The following is a 27266-nucleotide window of genomic DNA, read 5'->3' as shown; positions in this document are numbered from 1 at the left end:
TTTTTGCCATAAGACTGTTTCAAGGTTTTCCATTACAAATTCCACAGTATAATACAGGCAGTCCCCACATTACAAACATCCGGCTAACAAATGACTCAGAGTTAAGAACGAGGGTGAGACAACAGCAAGTGAGAGAAATCGACCCCTTGAAAGGGAAATTCATTCCTGAAAGAGTTATCATGGGGAAAAGATGTCTCAACTAAAGCTTTATCACCAATCCTTGTTTCCACGGCAAGCCAAAATTTGCAAAATCCAATTATAACAGGGTCAGAAAGTGAGGGGAAATCTTCTGAACAGGGGCCCAGACAGCAAAACACACACCACAGGGGTGTTAACCCTTCCCTATGCTATCCAAAGCATAAATGGCTGGAGTTACACTTAAAAAAAATGTTTGGAACTTGGGGACCACCTGTAGGTTAAAAGCAGACAAAACACTGTGCAACAAATTATAGTCACAAACTTTTCAAGAGCACAATGGAAGCTAACACTGTTTAAATACTGTAACTTGGACAGTCCTACACAAAAGACAAAGTGGCAATTCCAAGATATTTTGGAAAATGTGTATCTGTAACAGAAGTTTTTGTTTACACTTGAAAAATGTATATAGTCCTTTTAAAAGAAACTGTTTAAAAATAAATAATATGATTCACATATGTCTGCATACTTTTTAGACCAAAGAATTTATTCCAGCAACACAACTTTTCTATGTTGGTCAAATTTGTCTTAGCAACACAATTAATTTGATCCTAAACTGTATCTAGGTTTGACATTACTTTTAGTGTCATGGCTCCAGCTTTACATATCCTGGGATTTGGGAATGAGCAAGATATTCCAAAGTTTCGACCAAATTTTTCTAGTGCACTCCTCAGAACAGCAGTTCCCAAGCCATTCCTTTTAACACTCAATCCCTCTTCTCAGGACATTTTGGGAACTATAGTTCAAGGGGGAACAATAAAGGTTCCTACAAGAGAATTTTAATTACCTCTCTAAATCACGAACCCAGGGATTCACTATTATGAAGTCATAACAATAATCATGGAACACATATACATTCAGAGAAGGCTAGAAGGTATAGATACAAGGTTTAAAACCTCAAAGCAATGTTTGCTCCTGTTTCCTGATAGGAGTGCTTATGTAAGCAGGGATGATATTGACACAGCAAATACAGATATTTTCTTTTTACTGCATTTCCTCTGAATTACCACCACCAAAGCCCTCCTTTTCCCATGGCCTCTTCAATTACCCTCAGATTCTAAATGTAAAAGTGCTTCCAAGATTACAAAACGTTTTATAGAGAAACAAAGTCATCGGTTTGGGGAACATAACCTCAAAACTCCCTCAGGGTCACCATTTTGTGTGGTCCTTCGGGTACCTTCCAAAATATTTATATGTCTATGCTTGACTACCATTAAGCTGGAATCCAGCTCAGAGTGAAGACAACATTAAAGAACAATAAAGCTGGGTGTATGTCAATACAAGTTCCTCCCAACCATCTCATAAATTTGCCCCCAAGTAAATGAGAACATACTGGAAGAAAGAAATCAGATAACCAAAAATAAACCCCAAACTCTTGAAACTTTTTAGCAATCTGACACTTGGTCTTGTTTTGCAGTAGCCTGAACTTGCTACCCCTAATGTCAAGATACAATCATAATTATTCAGAAATAAACGGCTTTTCCATATAAGACAACAATTATGCTGTCAGCAACTTTAACACTCTCTCATTGTCAGATTAATGTTTCAAAATGCAAATTTCTCTTTTTAAGAAACCTAGTTTATCTTCACTCTGAAGACAATACCATTATAATATCCACTGTTTGTTATGTAAAGTGCAACTCTATCACTGGTGCGAGACAAGAATAAATATATGCATGGGAAACATTAAATTAACCAATGCTGACAATTTACATATTAGAGAAGTATAAATAAATCATGCTTTGTTGTAACTGAAAGAAAAGACCACAAAAGATGTGAGATGTTTTAGTGGAAGACTAAAGTTAAAGAGGGCTAAACCAGTACAAATGTTCTGGCATAACATTATCTGGAAAGCCACTATACATTAAGAGTGACAAGAAAATGCTTTCCATTTTGCTCAGAGCTAATTTTAAAATAATTAATTATATCCAATATAACTGGCAAATTTTCATACATTCTACAACAAGAGGCATTTCACTTTTAGATATTGGAATGAGATACAAAGCTGTGAGAAAGTATGGGCAATCAACAGTTTTGTTTTGTAATTACCAGCAACTGAGACAGGTTTTAATCCTCAATTTTAGGCAGGAGCTGGAGCTGGGAACAATGTCAGAAATTAAAATCATGGCTGAACAGTCATCAGTTGCTATTCTCTATTTATTATAGATAGGCAGTACTCGAGTTACAAACATCAGACCTATATACGACTCAGTGTTAAGAAATCTACCCCTCGGAAGGGAAATTCGCTCCTGAAAGAGTTATGATGGGAAAAGATGTCGCCAATCCCCGTTTCCACAACAAGCCACATTTTTCAAAATCCATATATCACAGTGATAGAAAGTGAGGTGAAATCTTCTGAACAGGGGCACAGATAGCAAAACAAACACCACATGGATGTTAACCTTTCCCTATGCTATCCAATGCTAGCGCTCTCTCTCTCTCTCTCTCTCTCTCTCTCTATATATATATATATAGCTGGAGTTAAACTTAAAATGTTGTATATTCAACATAAAAACCTATGGAACCTATCTTGTTCATAATGTGGGGACTGCCTGTATATATAAACATGAAGTCTTGGCTTGTATAAACATACTATTCCTGTTTTACCCAAACTTAAGAAAGTCTGGCTTGGTTCCACACAGCAAACAAGAACATATCTTAGTTATTCTTCATTTAAACAATCCTGATCTGTTAAATGTGATTAAGATCAATTTTCCTGATCCAGGTAAAACAGTGGACTTGGCCCAAATACTTCCATTATTTATGCAAGAAAATCAAACCATTCAAAAGCATTCATAATTCACTGCATATGTCTATATTGCCATTTGAACTTTAGAATTTCTTGTACTAGAGATTAAAAAGAAAGCATGAAAGGATCCCCACGAGCAGAATTTATTTTTTAACTCTAATACTTAAAGTTATTTTCCCACAAGTGTGGTTTGTAAAAAACAGCCCTTCCCATTTGGCAAGATCAGTAAATACTAGTTGCTGCAAAGCCAGTCAGGTCTGTTAGACAGAGTATATCTAGCTAAAATCTCATGTACGTTTCTCTTCAAAAGAACCGCTTCTTCAAAACACACCTAGCCTTTCAATTTAACATTATCCAAAGGAACAAATATGGGAAAAATACACAGTCCAAAATAGAGGATTTTATATTTGCCAATAGGTCAGACCTGTCAATACTTAGAGCAAAAAGCTTTTATCTAACTGAACTTGAAAAACTGATACCAATGGCATTTTATGACATAAATTCAACAGATCATCTAAATTTTCCTAAATTAACTGCCTTGCCCATAAACTACTAACTTACGATCCAACTCTGTGTTTCGATACACATATTTCAGTGGTGGGAAAATTCAGCCCTCAGATGTTAATGAACTTTTCTGAAACCTTGTGAATGGACAGACTAGTTAGGAATGATGGGAATTCATCTGCAATGAGCAGAACACAGTTTCCCCAGCACTATTTTCTTTCCCCACAGTGCAAGCAGGGTTTCAACTAATGTCTTAATGAAGAGAACTTTCAGCAGAACTAATCACAATATCAAGCAATTACAGGATATACCAGGAGGCTCCCAAAGCAGTGCAGTATCATATTGGTATTTTCTCTCCTAGACATTATCTTCCTTTAAGAGGCCTTTGATTTGCCTTCTACCTAACCTACAGGCAAAGAAACAGGTGTACCAAGGTGAATTGTTTTTATGTTAAACAGTTAACACAACAACAAAAAAACCATGGACTTATGACAGGCCATTTACCTACACTGCAACAGCACTATACTATTTATGTAGCCTATAGGTAAATAAAAAAGCTGTTGGTTAAACATGTTTCAAAAAGCAATATTGGTAAAACCAGCTAAGCAAGGTTCATTTTATACCAGTTTTTCTAGGGCAGACTGGAGGGGGAAGAAGTCAATCTGGGGAAGGGGCCCAGTGATTTAACCAGTAGAAAAATCGTAAGTACATTTGTCAAGGTTTAAAGTGGTGAGGATTCCTATACCTTAATGGTTATGTGAAAGAGAGAATTTCAGCAGGCCTTGTTATCTGGTTCTGTGACAAGTCAGACATGCTGAAATTCTCTCTTCTATTGAAGATACCTTGCCAGCTACCAACGCTTATCATAAGAGATGTGGTATGGATAAGAAAACAAAGCAGGACCTTTTTCCTTCAAAGAAAATGCAGAAAGTATGAGCCTGCTTATTTCACAATGTGATTGAACCAAAAGATATAGGCATCAGAACAGTTCTGCTGATGGAAAAATATAGACACTCAGCTCAGGTTTGGGAGTTGTTCTGATATAACAGCTTTTGAAAACAAAGTACAGCAACCTCTTGACTACATGGTTTGAAGACAGCGAATGAAAGGGTGGTGGGGATCTCTGCCCAGCTAATCACTGATTAATTTCTTTTTTCTATTACTCACTTTCACCTGCCTCTTACCTGCCTCTCATAGAGTAAATAGGTTATTCTCTGCTGAAGCAAATTAAAATGTAAAGAAATGGATATGTTAAAACTTCAAAGAACATTTTCCAAAAACAATTTCAGTGCCCTCAAAGAGCAAAGAGAAAGTCACCTTTACATAGCTACCCACTGTCCCACCCCACTGGTCATACCTTTTGTAACAATGAACTAATTTGTCTTATTCTCCATTAGTAGTTCCTTTCAAAGCACCTGCTACTAGAAGCCACAAAGTGCTAAGGACCAGACAGATTTATTAGAGTGGCACAGAGACAAGCTACAGGAGTCCTTGCTCCATTTTTCATCCTGTAAAAGGCAAAAAGCAGCAAATCCACAATTTATGCACTGTTTCATGGGAATAACATCCACTGTACACAATGAGTCTCGCTTCAGAGTAAAAACAGCAAAGTCTCAGCAGTAACTTTCCTTGAATTAATGGAAAATACTTCCCCGCATCAAAACAAAGGTTTATGTCTCTTTCTACAGACCTTGCACTCTCCCCAAATTCTGCTCCAGAAAGTTAGGAAACCTATAAGATTGGACACATTTTGAGAGATGATACAGGGACTGAAAAATGGGGGAGGGTAATGGTGGAAATGCTTGCCACTGAAGTTGACCAACAGAGCTGCACTATTAGCAGTTATGAAATTCTAAACTATTTCCCTAATTACTATACAGCTACAGAGAATGACGGTAAGGGATTTGTTAGAATCCAGTTTCCACTTCCCATATAGAATCATTTCTCTAAGGAAGAAGTGGTTAGTGCCAAAATTATTTGCAACCTCCACTACTCATTGTTGCATTAAACATTCCTACTTTTACTATCGTCTTTCTTCTGATGCAGTGCTTAGGGTTAAAAAGGTAGTGTGTCTAATAAATGGGAAGAATAAAAATGGAATTTATTTTATTCCATTACATTGAACTGGCACACAATCCTTCCACATTGTTAAGGACAACGTTCTGTTGAAAACTAGCAAGAAGCAAGATGTGTTTCAACAATGGAAGTTTTCCCTGATGATAATCAGGTAATAATATTTTAACAACTGTGGAAAGTCAAAACCTTGTACTGAATGTTAAGATTAATATTCAAACAACTTGTGTCCAATAGTTGCTGATCCAAAGAAAGTCTTCCTTATAAGCCATTTAAGCTCCAAGCAAAAACTCTTACAGTACTCAAAATTTGAAATCTATGTTTTAATATTTTATGTCTGGGCTCGAAATATATGCCACCTCCACCTCCCCATCTACTCTGACCAATCCAATGTTCAGGGATCACGGGAGTTCTTAAAACACTGAGGAGAAAAATATCACAAAACTGTAAAACTGTAAAAGTATAGGATAATTACATAATGGATTTTCACTTCTAACTTTGCTTTTGCAAAAATACTCTAAAAATGTACTGTAAACACTTGGTGAAATGTCAGGCTCAGTAGTGTCTTGATGAATGTATTTAGGATAGATAAGAATCAGATGCAGGGTCCAAATCTGTAAATAATTTGTCTTCTGAGAGGATGTGTTACGAACATAGTTTTTCCTGACTGCATGACAGGGATGCTGATTGAAACAAAGCTTCAAAGGGCTAAAAAACTTGTTTTTGATATGGAAAAGGCACAGAGTTTATGTTGTAGATACCGAGGACCGGAATTTTCCATTTTGAAATAAGCAATATTTTCTTTGGTTGACAAGAACTTGGACAAAGTTGGAGATTGATAAACAGATCATGGAGGAGGAGCAGCAAAAAGTGTGTCTACTCCTAACTTCCTCATCCTATCTTACAAGACAGATCACCATTTCTATCCCATTATACACAAGATCAAAGTATATGTTAAGGAGGGTTATGTGTGCTTGTTATGCGTTTTACAGATTAGGAGGTTCATTTAAAAAAAACATATTCCCTTCCAGCTATAATATAAAATAGCTGATTTTCAATCTCTTCTTATCACATAATACTTAAATGACATTGGATAGAATTTCTTTTTTCATTTATGGAAGAGAAAAAATATATCACTATCTGATACTATGTGCACTTATCAGAGATCAGTTCTTCTTTACTCTGAATACAAAAATTTCCCATTCTTTTTTCCACAAAATATATCCTTCAAACAGCCCTTCTATGTGCTAAAGGACTTTAAGGGGGAAAATATTCATATTTCAAAAGGTGTCAGATGAAGAGCCGAGAAGTGGTTTGAACATCGAACTATGACTCTGGAGACCAGAATTTGAATCCCTGTGCAATCAAGGAATAAAGGAAACCCAGTGAGTGATCTTGGGCAATTCACACTCTCTCAGCCCCAGAAAAAGTTAAAAGGTAAAGGTCTCTGAGCAAACCTTGCCAAAAAAAAAAAAAAAAAAAAACCATGACAGGTATGCCATATATTGCAAATGACTTGGACACACATGTAACATATACTTCAGTCTATTGTAGTACAATTGTGGAAAGCTGCGAATTCCCAAGTGTTGCTGGACTCATACTGCTAGGAGTCACAGCAAGAATGGCCAGTGTGTAAGACTGTTGGGCACTGTCTGATTGTAACATCTGAAGGGCTACAGTCACTAAATGCAATTACTTCCTCAATTAACAAACTAAGGTGGTGAATGCCAAAGCACAGGAGCTACTGAAAAAAAGAAAAAAGGGGTACCAGCATGCTCAGGTAAACCTACAAGTTTACAGAAATGCCATTTTCAAATAAGGGGTGAAACCCCTAAGGGAGTAAACAAGACAGTAAAAAACCTAAGAGAAAACAATTATTTTTACTTCTCTCTCCCCATTCCAAAAGAATACTACCTGAAGTTCTAATGGGGAACATATAACCCCCCTGTTGCGCCAACTCCACTGGCTACCGATCTGCTACCGGGCTGAATTCAAAGTGCTGGCGTTGGCCTTTAAAGACGGTTCCGGCCCAAGCTACCTATCCGACCGCATCTCTGCCTATGAACCCACCAGGACTTTGAGATCTTCCAGGGAGACCCTGCTCTCGATCCCGCCTGCTTCTCAAGCTCGGCTGGCGGGGACGAGAGATAGGGCCTTCTCGGTGGTGGCTCCTCGGCTGTGGAACGCCCTTCCTACGGACATTAGACTAGCACCATCTCTAATGGTATTCCGCAAAAAAGTGAAGACCTGGCTGTTTGAGCAGGCGTTCCAATAATTAGTGCAATGATTGGTTAATGAACACTGGAATGGAACAATGGATGACGAATCTGGAACATGTTTTTGATGACGAGACGACAGTGAATGGGTATTGTAGTAACTGTTTATTAATTGTGTAATGTGTTAGGTTGTTAACTGTTTCTATACTGTAGCACTGAATTTTTGCTGTTCGTATTTGTTGTGAACCGCTGTGAGTCGCCTTTGGGCTGAGAACAGCGGTATATAAGTAAGGTAAATAATGAATAAATAAAATAATAATGTGCTCTGTAGTCAAAGAATACTGAGTTGAGAGAAAATTTTTAAAAAGAGGAAGGGGCAATATAATGCCAAATTTGAGCTGTAGGAATATGGTTGGCTAAACAGGACTATGGCATTTCTGATGCAGGCTGCACTTGTAGTTTCATATGATACATTATGGTGATTGAATGCCTATTGGTGTGGAGAAAGGAAGGGCGATCCACAACTAAAGCAATGTATTTCACATAGACTACATTGTCCTATAAGGAGGAGTATCTGAATCAAGGGAAATGGCATTTTAATCCCCCCCCCCCCCAATTGATGAATGCTATTTACACATAAAATAACAGGGAGAAAAGAGAAAAAGGTTTCTGAGGAGAAAAATGATGCCAAGCTGTGATTCAGTCAAGTTTGTGGCTGAGAAAACTATGAGATACAGACCATATGTGTGTCAGTTGAAAACAATATCCCAATATCCCTCCTTCAAAAAAGAAAAACCACCCATGACCACATAGGGCACAATAATTACTCTTGAAAGTGAAGGAGGTTATGGATGGGTAGAATGTTTTATTCATTAATTATATTGGTGTCCTACATTTTCCCTAGTGAGCTCAAGATGGCATACTGTACAAAGCTCTGCTCCTTTACAGTTCGTATCTTACAAATCTCAGTTCAACACTCGTATAATCACTACGTTACACTTATACCTTTCCTATGTCCAGAATAATTAGAGCCCACTCTTAGCTATATAATATCAGAAGGCAATAACATTCTGGCTTGGACAACACATTAGGAAATGGGAAAGACATAAAGTATGGGGCGGGGTGGTGTTTTTAACAGTTTCTTGACTCCTGACCACCCTATCTGTGAAAGTCAGTATTACAAGGTTCAGGATAATCAGAAGTGTTTTTCTTTCGGGCAGTAGAGCTGCAAAGTTTAGTGTAAGTTCCACTTGTTCATAATTTGTCTGAAAATAATAACAACTTTGTTTACATATCAATTTCTGGCTTCTAAAGTGCAACTGATATTTCTAACATTTGCTTAAAACAGTTCCCTTCCCATTGCAACTCATTACAGATGCAGGGCTTCATAACCTAAATTAAATAGAATTAAACAGGAAGTCACAACAGGATAGAGCAGGTCCCCAGGTGTTTTGGCCTTCAACTCCCAGAAATCCCAACAGCTGGTAAACTGGCTAGGATTTCTGGGAGTTGTAGGCCAAAACACCTGGGACCCACAGGTTGAGAACCACTGGGATAGAGCTAGATGAGTTTTGTCTACCACAAAAATCCCAATGAAGACTGTCTTCCTGTGATCCATTCTACATCCCTTTCCTTGATGTATCAAATCATTGAGTGTACCCGAGGCCCACATTTTATGAAGAACTTAAAAATACACAATAACAATTTTCTCATGATGGTAATTAGGGACTCTCTGTGTTTTTTATTTATTAATTCAAATATTTGTATTATGTCATTAATGCTCAAAATGGCTCAATATTATGTAGTTATACAATAACACAGTTATAGTAACATTTTGTAGCAAGTCATTCTCGAATACTGTAACCAAGAGTTGTATGATATACAGTTATGCAGGTTGAGTGTCCCTTATTAGAAATGTATGAGACCAGAAGTGCTTTGGGTTTGATTTTTTTTCAGTTTTTGGAATATTTGTGCATACATAACAGGGTCTCTTCAAGGTTTATCAAAGTCTAAATTCAGAATTCATTTATGTTTCATATATACCTTATAAGCATAGCCAGAAGGTAATTATTTTTTAAAAAAATAATTTTGTGCATAAAACAAAGTTTGTGTGCATCAAATCATCAAAAAGTAAGTGTCACTATCTCACACACCCATGTGACCAAATTTGGATTTTGAAGCATTTCAGATTTCTAGATAAGAGGTTTTTACTAGTGTTCCCAGTGTTGTTGCAACTAGTGTTCCCAGTGTTATTGCAACATTCTTAATAGAACAAAGTCTATCAGGAGAGTGATCACATGAAGTCTGGGTGCTTATAATGGCTAACATTTTGCCATCCCTTACTCAAGATGCCAAACAAACAAAATACCTGGCAACAGTGCATATTGCAGAGGGAAAGAAAATAAAACTTAACTTGATCGGTTAAAATGTAATGCTAAAATCCTGATACTTATGCAGGAGTAAAGGCTCTATAATTTGTTTTTAAAATTCTCGCCTCCCCAAGAAATAAGATAATATAATTCTGATAGTCTACAGATACCTGAAATTAGAATATCTTTTGCTCCCAATTAATTTATATGTGCAAATATAGTAAATATAATAATAATAAAACTTTATTTATATTCTGCCCTATCTCTCCAAGGGCACTTTGGCGGATTCCAACAAACAAAAAAGGCCTCAGTACAATAACAAATGTAGACATAATATTCCAAAATAACCCCACATGTGAAAATAACATATAACCTGACAGGTATAGATTAAATAAAACGTAACCTATCTAAAAATTATATCTAACATAAAACCTAAATATAAAACATCAAACATTCACATTAATCTATCATAGGCATGTGTTTTGAAACACATAATTTGTTTTCTTCAACGGACTTGTTTCCTATCATTCCTGTTACAAGCTAGCAAGGGAAAGTCTCGATCAGGGCTGCATGATAAAAATGCTCATTTTCCCTTATTAGCTTTGGCACTTGTTGAGGGAGACTAATGTGTATGCTTAACCACTAATTAGTACACACTCTGAACTAACAAAAATCTACTAAGAGTGTACTTGCCTGTCACTTATCTCATATACTTATGGTTACACAGTGATACGCACAAGAAAATCCATGGTTTTTCAGAAAGCACTGAAGACAAAATAGATGTTGGTTTTACAAAAGAAAATATAACCTAGTTTATATTTCTCAACCAATACTAGTAACTTGTCTTTTAAATTTTAGATAAACAAATCTACCACTTATGCCAGTACATACTTCTTTTAAAAAAAGAAGTTGTATGTTTCACGTTGACTCTAGACTTAAAACCTTATCATTGCATTATTTTTGACATTGTTCCTTCCTCTGAGGCTTAGAGTATGACACACACAAAGATGCACACTAGGTTTCCCTGACTGAGACACTATTTGAACTCTGGTCTCCCCAAGTCCTTGTCTAACACTCAAACAACAACTTGATACTGATTCTCAAGATGCACTTACCTGAGAATATAACTCAATAGACTCAATATAACTTATTAACTGAATATACAATATTAACATCCACCCAGTTTAATAATTAAGATGTCTAAAGGTAAAAGCTCCCCCTGGCATTAAGTCTAGTTGTGTCTGACTCTCGGGTGGGGTGCTCATCTCCATTTCTAAGCTGAAGAGCCAGTATTGTCTATAGACACCTCCAAGGTCATGTGGCTAGCATGACTGCCTGAAGTGCCATTACCTTCTCACAGCAGCGGTACCTATTAATCTACTCACATTTGCATGTTTTCGAACTGCTAGGTTGGCAGAAGCTGGGCCTAACAGCATGAGCTCACCCCACTCCCCGGATTCAAACCGCCAAGCTTTGGGTCAGCAAGTTCAGCAGCTCTGCAGTTTAACCTGTTGCACCACCAGAGTTAAAGATGTCTATTTCGAAGTAAATGCCAATTTGGACAAAGAAGATAAATATATGCAGCACATTTCTAAAATTTTAAAAAAGAAACACTGAACCAAAGAAAAAGCTTAATTTGCAGAACTTTTTGCTACAGAGTCACTCAATAACAACTCCACACTCAACCTACAAAGGGCATGTCCTCTAAAAAAGGGCTGTGGACAGGGACTAAGTAAGAGGAAATGGAATAGGCATGAGGAGTACTGTGTACTACACTATACAGATGCTCCGAACTATGTAAATATTAGCTGCCCTAATTTTTTCTAAATGACTTTATTGCTGTTATATTGTCCTTTGTATCTAGCAAAAAGAAACTACCTTGTAATGACCCAGAACAACCTATTTTCTGTTGTGTGGAAATAACACCTTATGGAGTTAAGCTATGCTAGGGGTGAAATTCCAATGATTTAGGAGTTTTAAATTTTATTTCAATGATTTTTTCCGAGTTCTAATTAGAGCACAACAATATTTGAACTGGTCCAATTACAGAAATTATATTAAGTGCCACTTATTTAAGATTTTCTCCTCTAGGGGCTCATATATATACACACACACACACACAAACAGATTCTACACATAAATGTGCAATAAACTCATATAAAGCATACTTCCGCCATTCTTCTTGTAAGAAAGAAAAAACAGAGCATAAAGAAAATTACATATTACACATATACATTAAAGGTGATGACGTGATACAGCCAGAAGGTAAGCACTTTCAAGTTCCACTGGTTTTATTGTGAGAGATAAACACATCCTTACATTAAAATAGACAGACTTTGGCTTGATCATGCTCATGTTTTCTGAGTCCTGCACATAGGCCGACAGCTATTTTACTCCACAGGTGTCTCAATTACACTACATTTACCTTCTGCTGCCACATTATACCAATCATATTTTTGAGCAAAGGGGTAAGCATGAGTGGTTTTTGAGAAAGCTCTTGGACAATGTCCAAGAGTTTCCAGAAATGAGCTACTTCTCTTCATGCATCACTTGCACCCCCTTGTGTTAAATATGCATACCTTATTAATACTAGGAACTTGCTAATAACATAATTTAGATTTCATATACAGCCATGTTACTTGTGTATTGTTTGTCAAAACAGTAAGTTAAAGCTATATGTAGAAACATAAAATAGAAAGAGCATGTGGGGAAATTATATACCTCCTTTCAGTAGAGCCTCAGAGAAAAAATTCTAACAAATCTAATCTATCATTTTAATGAGTTCAGTAACAGCAAAATGCAGATAACTTTCCCTCTTCTCTCATGCTTACAATAAAATATTCATCCTTAAAGGCTGCTTAAGACGAAATAGCACATGCTCTAAATGTTTTAAGAAACTTATTTAGTAGGTTATACATGAGCATTTCAACTTTGGCTGATTTATGCTACTTACACTAAGACAGGTTTGCCTGATATTTTGGGATGCCTCAGAAGTTCTGACATTGTCTCCTTTGTCTCTTCCATTCTCTCCACATCACTGGAATCCACGACAAATATTATTCCATAGGATTCAGCATAGTAATTCTTCCAGATGCCCCGGATTCGTTTTCCTCCTCCAAGATCAAATATTGTGACTTCAAATCGACCTTGCTTAAGGTCAATTTTGGAAAAGCCAACTGTTGGAGCCACATCTTCTGGAGATTCTGATAAAATTGAAGCATGAGTTATAGAGAAAAGTAATGATAAAGTCATTTATGCCTAACAAAATGCTACTTCAGAGGATCAGAAAACATAAGATATAAGAAGCTGTCAGTGCATGTATCTTTGCAACTGCAGTCACACTGAAGTCACATAGAAACTCCAGAACAACACTTTCTGAAACGAGCAAACTTTATAGTAGAAAGAAATTATCATCATCCTGCAATAGATTCATAGGCATCAGTGAATTGAATAACACTGTCTCAAAGTTATAGTTCATCTATTTTTCAACTACTAATAGCCAGAATCCTGTATACGCTATTTTACCTAAGTATCCTCTCCTATTCTGACACCCCAAACCCAATGAAAACATTATTCACACATACTCCAATCATTGGCTATTTGTCAGGAGTACTTTGATTGTGCTTTTCCTGCATGGTAGGGGATTTGACAAGATGGCCCATGTGGTCTCTTCAAACTCTTATGATTCTGATTGGTTTCTCCCCATGCAGCTGATGTCAGGTAAAGTAGGGCGTGTGTGAGAGAGAGTTGTGACCATGACAGTCACAAACATGACTAAGCAGCAATAATGAATCCCAACCACTAAGGCATGAGTAAATCTAGGTAGCTGTTTCGTATTCTCAACTGTTGTTGATGCCACTTCGCCCCCTTTATTTATATCCTATATTTTCCCCATCACTCTGGCTCAAGGCGGCTTCGATATTATAAACATTACAATGAAAAACAAAAAGCTATGTTTAAACTGAATTAAATTAAGATCCATATTCAAAAGATGCACTCAAACGGGCTATAAGAATAATAAACAATACAGTTTGAAACATACATCGCTTACTGTTTTTTCAATCCCAAAAACCTATCCGAATGAAAAAAAGTTTTAGCCTGCAGATGGAAGGACACCAATAGAGGCAATTCAAATTTCACTAAAGAGGACATTCCAAAACATAGTGTCAACCACCAAGAAGCCCTCTCTAATGTTTCCACCAACTGAAAGTAGCAGGACTGAAGGAAGGGCATTTCCTGTGGATCTCAGGGTCTACATGGGCTTATATTGGGAGATTGATCTGTCAGATAACCTGGATCAAAACAAGACAGGGAGAATTAAAAATGATGCAATGGTTTGAGCACTGAGCCATGACTCTGAAGACCAGGGTTCAAATTCCAGTTGGCCATGGAAACCCACTGGGTAAATTTGGACAAGTCACATAGTCTTTCCACACCAAACAATTTCTGTCAAGAAAACTGTGATAAGATTTACCACAATTCTAACTCCCTCTCTCAAACCTTCTTTACCAGATGTTAGCTGCTTGGGAAGAAGGAGATCTATTGTCCTGGTATCTGAGCATGGATGAATTTGGTGGGTTGGCCAGGAGAAGTTATTTACTCTAGCATACTTAGTACATGATTCCGGCCAATAATTCTATCAGTATACACACATATTAATTTACTGGGGGGGGGGGGGGGGGGATGTTAGTGGTCTGGCAAACTGCTATACCTTCCCAATTATAATCTGATACAATAATATCAGAGTCAACCATTTGTTATGCATATACAATTTACTGCTTAAACTGCTTCCCTAATTATACCCCAAAACAGTATCATAAAAGAAGCTATACCTACATTGATTTTTATGTAAATTTTAGTTATGTATGCTCATTACTGTGTTTTGCTGCAAAGAGGACATAAAACACATAAAAAAGAAAAAAGAAGAGGCAAAGAACTATTATTGATTTTTCTATCCTGTACTAAAAATGAAAATGCCTATTTAACTCAAAGACATATTTTACACTTGGTACAGTGAAAAACAAATTTAAATCAACAAATCCTCAAATACTTAAAAAATACTGAAAGGTGTTTTTGGTTCAGTTAATGACATTTGGAAGTAACTCTGCTTTTATAGAAGTAGTGTTTTCCTCTGTAAGGATAGGTAGTCTTGTCATGATTCAACAGGTTTCTGTAAATGAAGGATTTCTGGATACAGCAAATGCTTTACAGCAGTCTACCATGCCATGGGATGTGTGTAGTGAAGTGCTTCTGACATTCAAGGAAAAAGCAACCTTAATTTGCTGCATTTACATTTTGTTATGTGCCTTCAAGGTGATTCCATCATACAGCAACTCTCAACAAGTTTGCTTGGCAAGACTGATGTAGAGGAAGTTTTTCATTGCCTTCTTGTAAGGCTGAGACAGCATGCTTCTTAAGGGCACCCAGCAGGTTTCCACATGTGTAAGAATTCAAATCCTGTTTTCCTGAAAGTCCTAGTTCACCATTCAAACCACTACATTGCACTAAATCTTGTTTTTACATCGATCATAATATTTTGGGCTGTTTTGGAGACAATTTGTAGGCTCCTTGCACATTTTATTTCTTTGTTAAATATAGAAATAGGGCTTATTTTATATGTATCTTTAATTATGATCTGTATTTTATCGTTTTATCATGTTGTGTTTTAATGTATATTTGCTTCTGTTTTTATGATTGCATAAAGCATCAAATATTTGCCTTTTGTATGTATAAACCACCCTGAGTCCCTTTGGGGAGAGAGGGCGGGTTAGAAATAAATTGTTGTTGTTGTTGTTGTTGTTATTATTATGGAAAACTAATTACTAAATATTAAACAATGCAAAAATATAGAATTTAAAACCATTTTAAAGTATTGAAAAGCAATGTGCACTTAAACAATGTGTCCCGAGACAGAATTTCACAACCTCGCCAAATTATGATACCAAAAGCTTAACACAGCTATATGCAGGTCTCCAAGAGTAGGACATTCCACAACTGAGAAGCCCAGCCTAGAAACCTACATTCTCAAACTGTCTCCAAGGAAACATATGGAAGGATCTCCCATGAGATAGAAATAGATAGAACATATACTCAAGTGGAACATTCTGTCTCTTCAGAGCCAAAAGGTCCATAGTATTTTTGTTAATTGCCTTAAGTTTTGTATTCAACGTATTTTGAAGTGACTTTTTAATCTATACATACAATCAATATGTTTGCACTTCCTATATTAGTCTTGTCAGGGTGGGGAGAGGGTGTTGATTTTGTAGTGGAAGCGAGGCAACCTCCTCCTTTTCTGCCCTACATCTGGTATGTATTGTACAGACACTACTAATCAATGCTGGAAGCAATGAATCTAGTTATATAGATTGATATCCGCTGTGTTTTTAAGACACCTACTAGGGGGTTGGACTGGATGGCCCACAATGTCTCTTCCAACTCAATGATTCTATGATTCTATACACATATGGCAGAACTTATAATAAAAAATATCGCTATATAAAGAACAACCATGAAAACAATGGTATTTCATTGCCTTACATCATCCAAAGCAATATGAAGTGAGAAAAAAACAAATTGGTTTCTAAAAGTGAGAGATTTTCAAGGTGAATGAGCAAGAACACCTGCACGTATTTACACAACTTTCTTCCAACATCCTTTCTTTGGGATTCCGAATCGCTTAAAAAAAAGTTAAAGACCTTCATCCTAAAGGTCTTGAAAGGCCCCGAAAGTGTGAACAATGGGAAAACATCTGTTTATACTGATTTTATTTTTACTTAATAGCATAAGATAGCACTTTGAACGGCATATCTTGCTCCAGCCAAATGGAATAAATGTAAAATGAATCTGTTTTAAACAGTGAAAGAGCCTGCCTTAATACTTAATGAAAAAGCTTCCCTAAAATGACAGGTTCAGAATAAAAATACCTACCTCCTTGAATTCCTTTTACTGTTGCAGTTTTCCCAGCATTATCAAGGCCTACCATGATTAATGTCACCTTCCTTTGAAAAAAACAGAAAGAAAGAAGTTATCATACTTTTTATAAGCAAACATAGCACTGAATTCTTTTAAAAGTATATGCATTCATAGCAATCATTATAAATTACTTATTGTTCTATATAACAAAGGAACAGAGTATTTCACTTTGAGAAGAACAGATTTAACAAGTGCTGACATCAAAGAGGCTCACAAAGAGGCAAAATAGATACAGAACAGCAGCAAAGGGAAGGACAACAGAGGCAAGGGTGACTAGAACAATATGCATTCATTTCAATTACATATGCAGTACAATTTTGGAACTACAAGTCTGTTCAAAAGCTTCCTTTTAAAGGGTAGCGATTTAAAATAGAGTCAAATAATTTTGGTAGGAAAATGCAAGACAGACGTGAACAGACAGAAAAGGGAAGAGAGAAAAGAGATGAAAGAAAGGAGAGGGGAGAAAGTCAAGAGGGGGGACGATATAAGAGAGATAAAAGAAAATGAATTGCATTCAATTTTGAAGAAGGAATTACTATCTGGAGGGATACCAATGTTGCTGTGCAACAGAAAGTAGAACTAATGTTTAGCTAACTGATGGGGGAGAAACCACATAGTTGATCAATAGCAAGTTACATTTATAATAGATTAAGAACAAAATTAACAAGTATAGTCTACTGTCATGGCAAACTCTTGGCCTACATTCAAGCCTGACAGTTAAGAATTTGTTTATGGTTGTGTGTTTAATTTGATTGAATGTTAAATCTTTCACCCCATCTTGTAACCCGCATTCAAAGTTAATGCTGAAACAGATGCAAAAGTGGCTAATTTAGGACAAGACTGATGAACAACTTGGGTATGCATAAGAAATGTAAGGAACCATAAAGAATTAACTTAGAGAGAACTTTTTCAAGTATACTAGTAAATTAGACGGGGACTTTTTGATGACACTTCTAGGAATGTGTGTGCACATAGGTTTTTAAAATATACATATAAATTATTTGCAGATCAGAAAACTTCACTGGTATAATACTGTGCTGCCTGAATCTCCACATTTTATTTTGTCAGTGATAATACTGACATTTGATTAACACCATTTAAGTTATATGCAGCAACGAGACAATATTCTACTGTTTAACTTTTCCTTCCTAACTTACAACCAAGTTTGTTAATGTTAAAGCAACTGAGAAGATCCATAAGGTAATAACCTTTCTCAGTAATGTGGCTGGGGGGGGGGGGGGGGGAGTGAAATGATTAGTCTTTGAAATATCATTTACTGTAAGTCTCTAAAATATGTATGAGCTATTCAGGCTATCTGACAATGAGAAAAGGCACTTTAAATAATAATAATAATAATGGTGATGATGATTATTATTTCTTACCTCTCCTCGTGGCTCGAGGTGGGTTACAACATAGTTAAACATTCTATAAAATACACATATTAAAATGTATTTCTATTAAATGCATATTAAAATATACAGAACTAAGATTAAAACACAGAACCTAAGTTTAAAATTCATAATTAAAATTGACTGGGTAGGCCTGCCAGAAGAGATGGGTTCCAAATTCCAACAGTTCATTTAGCTGTTTGAGCTCTTCCAGGTCATTCTACAAACTTGGGGTGGCCAATGAAAAGATCCTCTGGGTAATGGTTGCCAGTTGGGTTATAGCTGGTTAGAGTAGCCACCGCCCCCCTCCCTCAAAGGACCTAAGTGTGAGGGGCGGATTGTACAGGAGAAGGCGACCCTGTAAGTAACCTGGACCCAAACCATGTAGGGCTTTAAAGATCAAAACAAGCACCTTGTACTTTGCCCAGAAACTAATTAGCAGCCAGTACAGTGACTTTAGGATAGGTGTAATGTGCTCACTCCTAGATGTTTCTATAACCAATCTGGCTAGATATTTTAAACCAGGGGTCCTTAAACTAAGGCCCGAGGGCCGGATATGGCCCTCCAAGGTCATTTACCCAGCCCTCACTCAGAGTCAACTTAAGTCTGAAATGACTTGAAAGCACACAACAATTCTATCTCATCAGCCAAAAGCAGGTCCAGACTTACCACTGAAATACTAAAAAGTTTATATTTGTTAAAATTGTTCTTCATTTTAATTATTGTATTGTTTTAAAGTGTTTTTTGCACTACAAATAAGTTATGTGCAGTGTGTATAGGAATTCATTCATGTTTTGTTTTTCTTTTTTCAAATTATAATCCAGCCTCCCAACAGTTTGAGAGACTGTGACCTGGCCCTCTGTTTAAAAAGTTTGAAGACCCTTGCTTTAAACCAACTGGAGTTTCCAAATGTGGTACAAAGGTAGCCCAGTGTAAAGCGCATTGCAGAAGTCCAACCTTGACGTTACCAGAGTGTGCACTACGATCTTTAGATCCTCCAAATCTAGGAAGGTGAGCAGCTGGCCTATCAGCCAAAGCTGGTAATAAGCACTCCTGGCCATCGCATCTACCTGGGTTGACATTTGGAGAGACAGATCCAGAAGAACTCCCAAGCTGCGAACACAGTCTGTCAGGGAGAGTGTAACCCCATCCAAAACTGGTTGACACACTCCCATCTCCAGATTAGGACCCTTGATGGCAAGCACCTATTTTCTCTGGATTTAGTCTCTATTTGTTTTTCCTCATCCAACCCATTACCTCCTCCAGGCATTCATTCAGAGGAGACATGCTATCCTTTGCTGAGGCTGTTTTTGAAGGCAAGGAAAAATATATTTGGGTATTATCAGAATACTGATAATGCCCTACCCCATGCCTCCAGATGATCTTTCTCTGCGGCTTCATGTAAATATTAAAGACATTGCACCATATGACAGGTATGACTTGAACCACTGCAGCACAGTGCCTCCAATTTCCACCCCCTCCCCAGGTGTTACAGAAGGATACTATGATCAATGGTATTGAAAATTGCTGAGAGGTCTAGAAGCACCAACATGGATGCACACCCCTTGTCAGTGTTAAGACGCAGATCATCCACTAAGGCAACCACAGCACAATGGGTTGGCCTATATTGAAGAATTAATAATTTCCTTTTCACCAAAATATGGTGAAAATACATACAAATGTGCTATGTTTTAATCCTTTATTTTAACCTTCCAGATTTAAAAATCAAATATGTGTAAAATAATGTCCATTTCAGTCAATCAATTCAATCAGCAACTGCTTTACACTACACCATTATAAGTTGGATAGCATAGGCTTGAAATAATTTAAAACTGACACTCATAAAGCCCTAAATGCTTCCAGCCCAGCCTACCTGTCCGAACGTGCCCCTATGAACCATCTTGGAGATTAAGATTGCCTGGGGAGGCCCTGCTCTCGGTCCCACCTTCTTCGCAAGCGTGGTTGGTGGGGACGAGAGACAAGGCCTTCTCAGTGGTGGCCCCTTGGTTGTGGAACTCCCTCCCTAGTGATACCAGGGCAGCCTCCTCCCTCCTAGTGTTTAGAAAGAGAGTCAAAACTTGTCTCCGGGAGTAGGTGTTTGAAAAATAGAGCAGTGCAGGAATGTTAGTATGGAATTTGTGCAATTTGACTATGGATTGGCCTTTAGACTACAACTCTGGATGATGTGATTCACTGAAATGTATTTTTATTATGCTTATTATTTTTAAATTTTTAACTTATGTTTTAACTAATGTTGCATGTTTTAAGATACCGTGGAGGTGTGATTGTAAGCCACCTTGAGACACCCTCGGGGTAGAGAAAGATGGGATATAAATAAGGCAAATAAATAAATAAATAAATCTTTATAACAATATAAAAGGATATATATAATCACTTAGATAGAGAAGCAGCATGATATAGTGGCTTGAGTGTTGGAAGAGGACACTGGGACCCAGGTTTTGAATGCCGCATAGCCATGGGTGAATCACTCTATTTCACCTTCCAGGAAAGACAATGGCAACCCCTGATTAAAGAAACCCCTATGATAGGTTTGCTTGAGGGTCGCCAGGAGATGGAAACAACTTGAAGGTACACAACAACAGTTGCTAAGTACAGTCCTCCTAGTGAGAATATTTAGTAATTATTTAATTTTAAAAACATGAATCAATCAAGCAAACAATGATTGGATTTCTACAATATCACAATCAAAAATATGCATTATAGCTGCTTCTGTTGGTTTATTGTTTACAATAAGTATGCTAGTGCACACTGCATTATCACTCCTGTTTGGAGAAATATGAAACAGGATTTTTGTCTTTTCTTTCTCAGATAAAGTAAGGAATTGTAAGCCAACTATAGTCTCAGTCTTCAGATGTGACTTAACAAGGAAAGCAACAAATCTGGTTGCAACAGAACACTAAACCACCATTTTTAGTATGTACATTCATACTAACTTGGAAGAAAACAGAACAGTTCTCATACTAACTTGGAAGAAAACAGAACAGTTCTCATGAACAGTAAGAAGGGTCTCCTCTCACCATTGTGTGCAAATATAGCTAATGAAAAACTACAGAAAATGTTAAAGCTTTGCCACAGGACCAATTAAAGCCACCACCAGACTCCTTGTTACAACTCCTATAATAACTTTGTCTGAACTCTAGTAAAGTCTATTTGCTTTGACAGAATAAAATTTCACAGTGAAAAAAAAGGGTTATACAATATGTGTAATTCTTTACCTAATAGGTTCTCGCCACCGCTTTAGCCAGTTGCAGCAATTGGCCATGAGGCTATACATCCCTATCCAATAGCCATTCAGAGGACCACACCAAATGAACTGTAGATGCAGTCTGGAGACAGATCCTTAACTTTCAATCAAAAGATGCACCAATGTGGAATATGTATGGTAAGAAATAATCCAGCTAAAATTAAAGAAACAGAGAGTTGAAAGAACAATCAGTAAGAAGTTGTTGCCAACATTTACCACAAAGACTATCATAATAAAGATTTGTTCAGTTAGTTGGCCCATTAAGCATTACTGTGTTTGGTGAGCCTTTAATTCAGAGGTTCCTAAACTTATTTGGCCTACCACCATTTTCAGAAAAAAAAAACTCAGTGCCTCTCTGGAAATCTACATTCCTTAAGTGAACAAACAGAGAGATGCAGCAACAAATTTGCATTCTCTTACATGTTTCTATTTCTACCTACATCCTAAAACATGATAAAGAAGTTGTAAGTAAGACACTTGGGAGCTTTAGATTATAAAATTATTTATGAAAATCACCCATAGTAACATTTACATTACTCACAGAAAACTAAGATAAAGAAGAATATTAAAATAAAAATATGAATAACATTAAAAAATAATCCTAAAGGAAGACGGATAAATTCAATATGCTGCTATAAATGTATTAAATGAATTAATTTTTTTAAAAATTATTACATTTGCACTAATGTTAATTGTTTGTCACACAATTAAGAAACAACCAACATTAAATGTCATACAAGTAACTTATTTATAGTACAATACTGTCATTTCACGCACACGTTCCTGCCAGTGAAAGCTGGACTTTCCAATAATGCCCAACACGCTCACCTGCCAACACTGACTGGTTATAACTTGCATTTTGTGTGTCCATTTGGAAAATAAAGTAATCACTAGGACTTCAACTTTGTTACACAACAGATAAAACATGCATGCTCTAGGAAGGAATCTGGTCCATAACCCTTCTATAGAAGTTATTTTCTCCAAAACAATGTTTTAAAGTGATGTTCAAGTGTCTATGTTTTTTTTTAAAAAAACTTGTCTTTTTTGTTTCCACTTTTTTTTTTCTTTCTAAGCTATTTTCCCAATGGAGAAGTTAGCATTGTGACGGTCATTTCCAAGGGGCTTTGTTTTGGGCATCTTCAGGTCTCAGGTTGGCAGCACGCATGTCTTCGTTGATGGTGTTCATCCATTTTTCTTTGGCCATCCACGTGGTCATTGTCCTGCAATTTCCAAACGTAGTGCTGTTTTTGCTGCTGATGTTGGTTCTCTTCTCATGGAATCATCGTACCACTGTTGTCTTGCTTCCCGCTTCTTCCTGATCATTTTTATTCCTAATCTTTGGTGGGTGTCATCATTTGGCACATAGTCAAAAAGTGTCAGCATTTTCATTTCTATTGTGTTAAGGGTTTGTTCGTGTTTCCTTGTTGCTGGCCAGCCCTCTATCCTGTAGAGGGCTACTGGGAAAACAACTATAGTGTATATCTTAGCCTAGAGTTGTTCAGGCAGTTTTGAGTCAAACAGAATGCCAGTAATGTTTCACCATTTCAACCAGGCTGCATTTATTCATGACCATACATCTGGTATTGTGTCGCCATCTATAGAGAACAATGACCCTAGGTATTTCAATTGGGTAGCCTTCTTTAGTCAATGCCTCTCCCCATTTTCACCCAAGGCTACTACCTGGATCATTTGAGTACCCTTCAGTGAGCAATACTACCCATTTTGGAAAGCAATGATTTATTTTTGTACGCTTAAGACACCAGATTAAAAACATTGCTTTGAAGAAAACGATTTCTGTAAAAGGGATAAAGATACCTAGGGTAAGCATGGGCCAGATTCCTTCCTAGAGCACTTCCATCGGCTGAATGATATCTAGGGGCAGAGTAACATCCAATGATTTCCTTAGGTCCCTGACAGGCCACATCTACACTGACCACTTAATGCAGTTCAATGCTAGCTTCAAATTATGGTGGTTAGACAAAGCATTCAAAAAGATAGCCCTTAATCTGCACAAATGCTCTGTGGTTTGTGTAATTGCTATCAAAGTGGTTGAGGATTTCCTGTGTAATTATCTGCATAATGAAACCACTTTCATCAATACTGATTTGAAACTGACTTGTGGTCAGTGTAAATGTGTCCTTGGAGCCAATGTTTGGAGTTGGAAACTTTTTTTTAACTTAGGCCCCTTCCAAACAGTTGAATAAATCCACATTATAAGGCAGTGTGGACTCAGATAACCCAGTTCAAAGCAGATATTGTGGATTACCTGCCTCGATATTCTGGGTAATATGACTGTGTGGAAGGGCTGTAAGAGATTAACTCAAGAATACTCCTCTTCAGGAATCATCTGATAACTTTAGTCCACCTCTCCCTGCTTTAGCTCCGCAACAATTGTTATTACGTATTGGATTATCTCTCATTTCTCCCAATACACAATGCATGACAAAGTATACAAAACTGGTTTTTGCTTCTGCATACTTTTTCACACTTAGGACCCTTCCACACATCTGAAGAAAATCCCACATTATCTGCTTTGAACTAGAATATATGGCAGTGTGGACTCAGATAACCAATTCAAAGTAGATAGATACTGTGGGATTTTCTGCCTTGATATTCTTGGTTATAAGGCTGTGTGGAAGGGCTCCCAGGGCTCTGCCACACAGCCCTATATTCCAGAATATCAAGACAGAAAATCCCACATTATCTGCTTTGAACTGGGATATAGGACTGTGTGGACTCAGATAACCCGGTTCAAAGCGGATATTGTGGGAATTTCTGCCTTGATATTCTGGGAAATGGGACTGTGTGGAATGGTTCTCAGGGCTCTGCCACACAGTCCTATATCCCAGAACATCAAGGCAGAAAATCCCACATTATCTGCTTTGAAGTGGAATATAGGGCAGTGTGGACTCAGATAATCCAGTTCAAAGCAGAAAATGTGGGAATTTTTGCCATGATATTCTAGGATATAGGGCTGTGTAGAAGGGCTCTCGGGGCTCTGCCACACAGCCCTATATCCCAGAATATCAAGACAAAAAATCCCACATTATTTGCTTTGAACTGGAATATAGAGCAGTGTTGACTCAGATAACCCGGTTCAAAGCGGATATTGTGGGAATTTCTTGATATTCTGGAATATAGGGCTGTGTGGAAGGGCCCTAAATAAAGGTGAATGAGGAGCAAATCATGATTCAGAAATGCTTTGCAAACGTTGCTGTGCCTCTCCTTAACACCGGAGAGCATAAGAAAGTGGTGTCATGTCTTTCATCTGGATTAGATCTATTTTTATACAGCACTGAAGGTGGAAAAGCAAAAGTTACATATTACCAGGTGACACTTATGGAAAAATATCATGAAAGATTGGTGTCACACAGCCTATTCTTCAAGGAGGGACAATAATGACATCGGATTTCTACTCTGATCAGAGAATTTTACACAAGTGTGGTGCCAGAAACCTATTATATCTGTTTGCGGCAATGAAATCTTCATCTTGCAACACATTTAATTAAAAATTAAATTTGCTCTCAACACAGAAACAGCCGGAGCAAAATAACAACTAAAGATCATGAAAATCAAATCTAGCTATTTTTAAAAAGTCAAAATGGTTCAATACTATGGAAGTTATAGTCTTACAAGGTCTGCTAGAGTGCTGGTGCCTCTCCAAACTACAAATCCCAGGATTCCATAGCATTGAGTCATTGCAGTTACAAGTGGCGTCAAGATGCATTAATTCTACAGAAGCCATGGGCAAACTTGGGCCCTCCAGGTGTTTTGGACTTCAACTCCCACAATTCCTAACAGCCTACCGGCTGTTAGGAATTGTGGGAGTTGAAGTCCAAAACACCTGGAGGGCCCAAGTTTGCCTATGCCTGTTCTATGCCTGTTCTATGCCTTATGTGTGGATTTGCCTTGAAGCCTCCTGCTGAGAAGAGTTACTTAACCTTTGTGGTATCTATTTTAGGCGGACGAGCACTCTGTGCCTTACCCGCTTTTTTATCACCGTGGCCGCTGGGAGAGGGGAGCGCATGGAGAGCAGGCCCAGAGCCCTGGGCGCGGGGTCTGGCCACCCACATCCCCGCCTGGCCGGCAGAGAAGGCCTCCAGCCCACAGCTTCGCTCTCGCCTCCACTTCAGCTTGGCCCGTTGCTCAGACGCGGCCTTCACCGCCCGGCCACGTGACGGTGTTTCCTCTCACGGCTCCCGCCCTCTCCTCGCAACGTCACGCCGTTGGGGCGCGCTGATTGGCCAAGCCCCCGAAGAGTTCGATAACAACGGCGCGCAAAGAGGACGCGTAACTAAGCCGGTTGCCCATGGTTACGGTAAGGAAGGGGAGGGGAAGTGAGGAAAGGAATTACCCAATGGGAAGTGGACTCTTGGCTTGATTGACGTCTAGTCAACCAGTGTTTCCCAAGTAGGCGGGGAATAAATTTCTAGGCAGACAGAAAAGAGCAGTGTGATGCCTTTAAGAGTCAAGGCAGGGCTTATATAGTTTGGTAATGCTGGAAGGCTTTAGCAGTCCCCACCATATTCCTGGGTGCATCTGCACTGTGGAATCAATGCAGTTTGAGATCATTTTCACTACTATGGATTTAATGTTATGGAATCCAGGGACTACTGAGGGTTTGGTGAGAGACCAGCAGAGAAAGACTGTAAAATTACATAAATACATACATAAATAAATTGTGGCAAGTTCTTGGTAGTATGGGGATACCAAATCACCTTGTGTCTCTCTTGAGGAATCTGTATAAGGACCAAGTAGCATCAGTCAGAACTGACCATGGAACAACAGACTGGTTTAAGATTGGGAAAGGTGTACGGCAGGGTTGTATACTCTCACTCAACCTATTCAACTTGTATGCAGAACACATCATACGATGTGCGGAGCTTGACGAATGCAAGGCTGGGGCTAAAATTGCTGGAAGAAACATTAACAAACTTAGATATGCAGATGATACCACTTTGATGGCTGAAAGCGAGGAGTAGCTGAGGAGCCTTCTAACCAAGGTGAAAGAAGAAAGTGCAAAAGCTGGGTTGCAGTTAAATATAAAAAAACCAAGAAAATGGCAACCAGACTGATTGATAATTGGCAAATAGAGGGAGAAAACGTGGAGGCTGTGACTGACTTTGTATGTCTAGGTGCAAAGATTACTGCAGACAGACTGCAATCAGGAAATCAGAAGACGCTTACTTCTTGGGAGGAGAGCAATGACCAATCTTGATAAAATAGTGAAGAGTAGAGACAGCACACTGGCAACAAAGATCCGCATAGTTAAAGCAATGGTATTCCCCATAATCACCTACAGATGTGAGAGCTGGACCATAGGGAAGGCTGAGCGAAGGAAGATAGATGCTTTTGAATTGTGGTGTTGGAGGAAAGTTCTGAGATTGCCTTGGACCGTCAGAAGATCTAACCAGTCCATACTTCAAGAAATAAAGCCTGACTGCTCATTGAAGGGAAGAATAGTAGAGGCCAAGATGAAGTACTTTGGCCACATCATGAGAAGAAAGGAAAGCTTATAGAAGACAATGATGCTGA

The 27266-nt window shown here is 37.9% G+C and overlaps 1 protein-coding gene across 2 annotated transcripts in view; it reads right to left on the bottom strand.

Annotated features, from left to right (window-relative positions):
- Positions 1-25929, bottom strand: part of ARL13B (ADP ribosylation factor like GTPase 13B) — a 49320-nt gene extending 23391 nt beyond the window's left edge. The window contains exons 1-4 of one of the 2 annotated variants that reach the window (XM_060770619.2): positions 25717-25929; positions 21703-21885; positions 17034-17104; positions 13060-13309 (exon numbers count right to left, since the gene is read on the bottom strand). In XM_060770619.2, the coding sequence (XP_060626602.2) occupies positions 13060-13309; positions 17034-17104; positions 21703-21761 (380 nt within the window). In that variant the 5' untranslated portion in view covers positions 21762-21885; positions 25717-25929. The remainder of the gene's footprint in view (positions 1-13059; positions 13310-17033; positions 17105-21702; positions 21886-25716) is intronic. The other variant, XM_060770618.2, reaches the window with a different exon arrangement.
- Between the last annotated feature and the right edge of the window lie 1337 nt (positions 25930-27266).

Source organism: Anolis sagrei, chromosome 3 (assembly GCF_037176765.1).
Source record: "Anolis sagrei isolate rAnoSag1 chromosome 3, rAnoSag1.mat, whole genome shotgun sequence".
In the NCBI taxonomy this organism is placed as follows: Eukaryota; Metazoa; Chordata; class Lepidosauria; order Squamata; family Dactyloidae; genus Anolis; species Anolis sagrei.
The sequence above is the reverse complement of the archived record's forward strand: the minus strand, read 5'-3'. Positions and strand labels throughout refer to the sequence as shown.